This window comes from Monodelphis domestica, chromosome 1, assembly GCF_027887165.1.
Source record: "Monodelphis domestica isolate mMonDom1 chromosome 1, mMonDom1.pri, whole genome shotgun sequence".
In the NCBI taxonomy this organism is placed as follows: domain Eukaryota; kingdom Metazoa; phylum Chordata; class Mammalia; order Didelphimorphia; family Didelphidae; genus Monodelphis; species Monodelphis domestica.
In genome coordinates, this window is record NC_077227.1 from 162,588,129 (window position 1) to 162,594,284 (window position 6,156).

The window sequence follows — 6,156 nt, forward strand, 5'->3', positions numbered from 1 at the left end:
GCCTCAGTGTCCTCATCTGTAAAATGAGCTGGAGAAGGAAATGGCAAACCACTCCAGTGTCTTTGCCAAGAAAACCCTAAATCGGGTCACAAAAAGCACACAGGTCTGAAATGACTCAACAACAACAAAAACCAGGGTATTCACTTGGGGATCCCTAAAGGGAGATCCAGATGTGGTGGGAAGGGCAATGTAGGACTTAGAATTACAGTAGTACCAATATCCTCCCCAGTGAAATACCAGGGATTAGATTAGTTGATCCTGAAGGTTCCTTTCAGCTCCACCATTCCAAGACTCTCAGTGATCCTCCTACCTGTGACACCTTTCATAACTAGAACTGAAATTAAACCTCATAGCCAAGTTAATTTCTAATAGAAAGTCCACTTAAACAGAAATGCCAAAAGTCAGTATTAGCCAACAACTTTGGAAGGAGCACCAATTGTGAAAGAGACCAACCAGCCTTCCTTATCAGTATGGACTCAGTCAATGCAAATCATTCTAGAGGCCAAATTACAGACAGCCTCTCTCCTACAAACAGAAATATATCCAGGGCCTCACCCTTTACCCCTCCCAGGGATAGTGCCAGATTACAGATATCCACTGAGATAAAGGATATTACTATTTGTTCAGTTTGAGGCATACTGTAGTTCGAATAGTGACAATATAAGATAAGTTTACACATCCATTAAACCATGCCCCTACTAGGGAAACTGGTTTAACTTCAGAATTCCACAGCTGAGCTCAAGTGGTCTCTCCTTGAATTCTATTCTTTTTAATGCAATTACTTTCCATCTTAGAATTAATACTGTGTTGGTTCCCAGGCAGAAGAGCATAAGGGCTAAGCAATGTCGGGGAAAGTGATTTTCCCAGGGTTACACAGGAAGGAAGTATATGAAGTCACATTTGAACCCAGGATCTCCCTTCTCTGGGTGTGTCTTTCTATCCCCGGAGCCCCTAGCTGCCCCTTCCCCTGCTTTTAATTCTTAATAAGGACTGATTTTGGAAGTAGTAAGTAAATAATCAGGCTTAATCTCAGTGGTTTCTTTCCCATAAATTTTATGCTCATGTGCCTAGGGCCTTTTGGCCCCTTCCAGTTATCTAATCTAGGTAAAACATCATTTCTTTTTTTTTTTCCCCAGCAAGCCCTCCAGCACTTCCTTTAGAGAATTTTACATAAAAGCAGATAAAAAGTTACAATCCATCCCTTCACTTTCAAGATATAAAGCTGATAGATCTAAGGGGTGCCTCCATTTTGTTTACAACTTCTTAATGAGGTATGGCCTAAATGTTAAATCAGATGCCTCTGACAATTAGGTAGCATTCTCTGTAATGAATTAGAGGAACCCAGCTTAGCAGTTTAAGAAAAGTAGGTGCCCTACAGTTACCACTTCAAGCTGTAACTTGAGTTTCACATTGTCTTAGACAAAAAAAAAGGGGGGGGGAATAGTGTGGTGGGGAGGCAGCTAACCTCACTTCCCAAACTGGAGATTAACTCAGGAAATTCCACAGACACTACAATTCAACCAAGTTATTCTCCTTTAATGTATTCTTTTCACAGATTGGCAACAATCACTTACCTGTTTGTGCATTTCAATGTTCAGACCATAGGACATTTCATAGTACTGTTAAAAAAAAGGCAAAAAGTGTTCCCATTAATGATAAACAAACCACACAGCAATCTATTCATTCTTCCAATGCTGCTTGTGATGAGGAAGGTTTCTGGCCAAACTGTACTTATGATAGGTTTGCCAAGGAAGTTTTAAATCAAAACTAATAGCCCAGCCTACAGAGGCCCCAGAAGCCAACAATGAACAAGTGTTTCTGCTACCACCAAATGGAACATATATAGTGAGAATAGCGATCAGCCTCCCTTCTAGCAGTCCACATATCCTGTTGATACAAGGTTCGAGTTCAACAGGGAATATTATGTACACTGGGACACTGCTACCTCTTTTCCTCTAAGAATTATTTATTTAGCACAGTGTCAAAGGCCTCTTATGTGGAAAGCAGTGTGGAGGAGAAGAGCTTAAGTACTTCTTTGCTCACTTACAAACTGAAGATTTAGACTTGCTGTGATAATCTCAGGGATATAAAAAGGAGAGGCAGCATTCCTACTACCAGACCCCCTACCCCCCCCCCCCCAAGAAGATTTGGTGAAAAAAAGATTTCTCAGGTTTTGTTTTGGTCTGTTGTTTGTTTGTTTGTTGGGGGGGGGGGGGGAAGGCTGACAGTGGGGACATAATACCATGGCTATCTACAAAAGCCGATCATTCCTCCTTAAAAGGGGCCTTAGGGGAGGTCAGAAAAATAATGGTTTAAAAGGGCTTTTAAAGGCCAGACCCAGGGTTTCACCAAAAGGCTAAGCGAGCAAGAAAGTTACCAAACAGATTCCAAAGTTAGTTGTTTACCCAAAACAAAGGCACACAGACCCTGGATATAATACAGTACTGGGTGAACCAACCACTGGAGACCATCTGCTTAGTGTCAAAGTAAAAATAAAAACAAAAATAATGGACACTAGAGAGAGGTCAATGTATGGGTCCAGTTCAATTCTCCTTTTTATTTCAGCCTGGAACTGAGCTGAAAGTGTCTCCTATCTTAAAGCAATATCCCTCTTTAATGGAGACAGAGGATTTTTGCTGCTGGACAGCCTAGACAAAACCAGGAACCCTGGGGTGATAAGGATAATCGGGGCAAAGAGTCAGAAAGAAAGTATGTTTTTGGTTCTTTCCAAATGCCTGTCCTCCTCTCCTCCCCCTCCACACATCACCAAGTTTTCCTTTTCACTGTCCCTACCTAGGCCCCATGCTTGGAGTCTAAACTGACTTCACATTTGTGGACTGTTTCCCTCCCAACTCCCCCTTCCCCCAAACCCCCAACTCCCGGGACATTCCGTAGAGCAGCTCTTACCATAACATAATGGCGCTGCATTTCTGTCTTCTCGTTGGCCAGCTTGTCGTACTCCACTTTGAGACTATGAAGACCAAAACCAGATGATTTTCAGAACCTACCCCCAACCTGAGTCTTTTAGGGGGTGGGGGTGGGGAGTGGAAAGGGTTCTACTAAATGTGCAAGTCGAGAAAGAGGGCTTTAAAAATCACTTTTCTAGATGCTCAGGGCACTGGGCACTGTCCCACTTCCAGCTGGCATTAAGAGATATAACTCATTGATACCCCCTTACCACCTATCCACCCACAAGCGGGAGCAAGAAGACAGAGCAAAACCTGCCCCTCCACTCAACCCTGACAAAGAAACTGCAACATTCCCATAAGGTCAACTTTCTCTGAGACTTGGGGAGTGGGCTGACAGTAAATAGTGCTAAAGGATCATAAAATCAAAACCTGTCACTGGAGAAGGAAGCAATCTTCACCCTAGAAATTACCCCCAAACACCTTGATCCAAATGACTCTGGGAATGAGGGATGATGGTATTAATAGTAGAAAGTGGGGTCTCCTGGTGACAGTTAAACTGGGGCCGATCAGAAAGAGAAACGAAGAATTGCGCCCCAAGTCTTCTCTCCTCGGGGGATTTCTGAACCCCTAGGAAACAGGGGAAGAGTATGCCAAGAGATTCTGGGGATATGACTCGCTCCCAGCCTCCACCTCAGACCTTACCTGTGATACTGAGCTTGTAAAAACTGGAATTCGTCTTTGATTCGATCACAGGACTCGGCCACAGTAAATTTAAATCCCGGCTGCCCGGGTTGATGGGGAGCCTATAGCCAGGGGGAGACAGACGTAGGGAGAGGGGAGTAAAGAGATCAGCGACGGGATCCGCACAGGCAAAGCAGCCACCATCTGCCCCCTAGTCCTGCTTTCCTTGATCCCCTAGCCTTGGAGCTCCCCCAATACGCGCGGCAGCTCGGGTCTACACAATCCTCTAAACCAGTTCCTCCCCTCAGCTCCAAGTTTCTTAGCTACCGTGAGAAGAGGCACCCCAAGCACTCCCCTCCATTAGAGGGCTTCCATCCCGGCAGCATCCCAAAGACCATGGAAAGGGAGGGGGAAAGCACTGTTTGTTTAGACGCAGAGGTGGGGGTGAGTGGGGGACCGAAGGCGTATATGTGTAAAAGCACTTCATCCTTCTACACCAGCCTCATCAAAGCGCACCGGAAGGCTTTAACCATCTCGGTCCGCCAGTCCGCCAGCTCTCCCCCGCCCTCCCCCCCCCCCCCAGTCTCTCTTTCCTCCCTCTTTGTGTTAGGGCGCTCACACACACACACACACATACACACACGCACGCACACAAACCATAAAGGTAACAAGCAAAATGGAGGTGCAAGATAAACAGCTTCATTTACCCTCCAATGATAGCTGATTAAATAAATCGAGTTACAATTACTCACCGGATGTCTGCCTTGCGGATACATCGCAGGGAGGGGTCGTGATTCTGCGAGAGTAGGTTGAATCACAGAGACCTGGACCCAGGGAGGTGAGGGAGAGGGGGGTGGGGAGAGCCGGACCAGGGGGCGGCAGGGAAATTGAGTCGTTTCCCCCGCCCCCCCCCCCACCCCACACTCGAAACAATATCCCAGGCTCCGGGACCAGACTCAAGTAGAAACAAAGAGCCAAGGAAAAATTAAGGAAAAAAAAGTCCTTCGAGAAAGCGAATGGGGAGGCCGAGCTTGCTGGGGGTGGGGAACAGGGGGTCTTCTTGTCTTTGTCTAGCTAGGGCTCTGCTGCCAGCAGCCGGCCGGTTTCCCTCGAGTGCGAAGAGGGAGTCAGACTCGGGGGGTTCGTAGACATCCTTGTCCTCCCCGCGGATTCACCGGGGGAGGGTGCGGTGTCCTGCGTTGGAGTCCCAAGACCCGTGGATGCAGCTACTACTGACCTCCCCTACCCCTTCTCCTCCGAATCACCGCCGCCGGGCTGGGAGGGGGCCACGACCAGACAGGTCCACCAACTGGAGCGCTCAGAAGATCCCCAATGTAGCCGGGTTTCGGGCTGGCTCCGAAGAAAACCCTCCCGGAGGAGAAAGGATGAATTAGGAAGGACCAAGGTGGCGAGTTGAGGCGGTGAGAGTGCCGAAGAGTGAGGACAGGAGCTCAGCTCAGGCGGTTTGACCAACCCCCCTCCTCCACCGCCCCCTTCGGAGAACCCAGCTGCTCCTCCGCGATGACTGTGGCTTCGATTCCCTTCCCGGAGCTGGAGAAAAGCCGCTTCTAAGTAGATTCGATTCAATTGCTTGGCATCTTAACTCCACCAGGCGCAGGAAGGAACTAGCCAGGGTTCGCTCCGGGGAGAAATTCGCTCTCCTCAAAGCCAGGGAATAGCAAATCCCGAAGACAAGAAAGCCCTCTTGCTGCTGCCTCCGAGTACGGGCAAGGGGGAGACGCTCAAGAGGAAAGACCCAGCAAGACAAGAGAGCTCTGTGGCTTTCCACTCGGTCCCTCTCCTTTACTCTTTCCTTTACTAACCCCCAAAACACACACTCATACACACGTACATACACTCACAGCAAAAAAAAAAAAAGTGCCCCGGACCTTGCGGATACCACACACAGACAGAGGCTAGGGGGACAAGCACGAGGTCTGAACTGCCGCGAGAGCAGTTCCAAATAGGGACTGAAAAGTAACAAAATAATGTGGCAGCTTTGCCCGGCCTTGGCCAATGGGAGCGCGGAACCCCCACGTGGGGCGGCTGAACTCGGCCTGCGAATGGGTGATTGCAGGGGCGACGTCACAATGCCCTCTTGTGTCTAAAACTATGCATGAAAAGTAGCAATCAGCCCCTACCCGCTGGTGACTTTCGCATGGGAGTGAGAAACAGCGCTCCTCAGATCAAGAATTAACCGAAAGACATATAATAAATAGATATATATTATAGTCCTGGGCTGCTAGGGTGGTTTTTTTCCCTCCTCTTTTTTTCCCACGATCCACTAGCAAATAATTATTTGGCGGGAGGGAGAAGGAAGAAAAATAACAAAAGAAAAAAGACATCCTCTCCACAATTCTAAAAAAACCTGTGGCTGGTAATAATGTATCAGTTTATTCTGCAGCGGCGGCGAACGATTCCTCCCTCTAATCTCATTAGGTCTGCAAAGCAGTCCAATTAGATACTATAAAACAAACAGAATCGCTTTGTCACTTTTATGTTTTCAGTTCACAAGATTTAGTGCGGATAAAATGGTTGTTCCCAAAGTTGCTTCTTCCCCCCTTTC

The 6,156-nt window shown here is 47.5% G+C and overlaps 1 protein-coding gene across 16 annotated transcripts in view; it reads right to left on the reverse strand.

Annotated features, from left to right (window-relative positions):
* TLE3 (TLE family member 3, transcriptional corepressor) overlaps positions 1-5,570 on the reverse strand; it is a 62,469-nt gene extending 56,899 nt beyond the window's left edge. For 14 of the 16 annotated variants that reach the window (XM_007479644.3, XM_007479642.3, XM_016427784.2 and 11 more), the window contains exons 1-4: positions 4,343-5,569; positions 3,612-3,712; positions 2,908-2,971; positions 1,575-1,619 (exon numbers count right to left, since the gene is read on the reverse strand). In XM_007479644.3, coding sequence (XP_007479706.1) covers positions 1,575-1,619; positions 2,908-2,971; positions 3,612-3,712; positions 4,343-4,366 — 234 coding nt within the window. In that variant the 5' untranslated portion in view covers positions 4,367-5,569. Of the gene's footprint in view, positions 1-1,574; positions 1,620-2,907; positions 2,972-3,611; positions 3,713-4,342 lie in introns of all 16 variants that reach the window. The other 2 variants (XM_056809019.1, XM_056809011.1) reach the window with 1 other exon arrangement.
* Between the last annotated feature and the right edge of the window lie 586 nt (positions 5,571-6,156).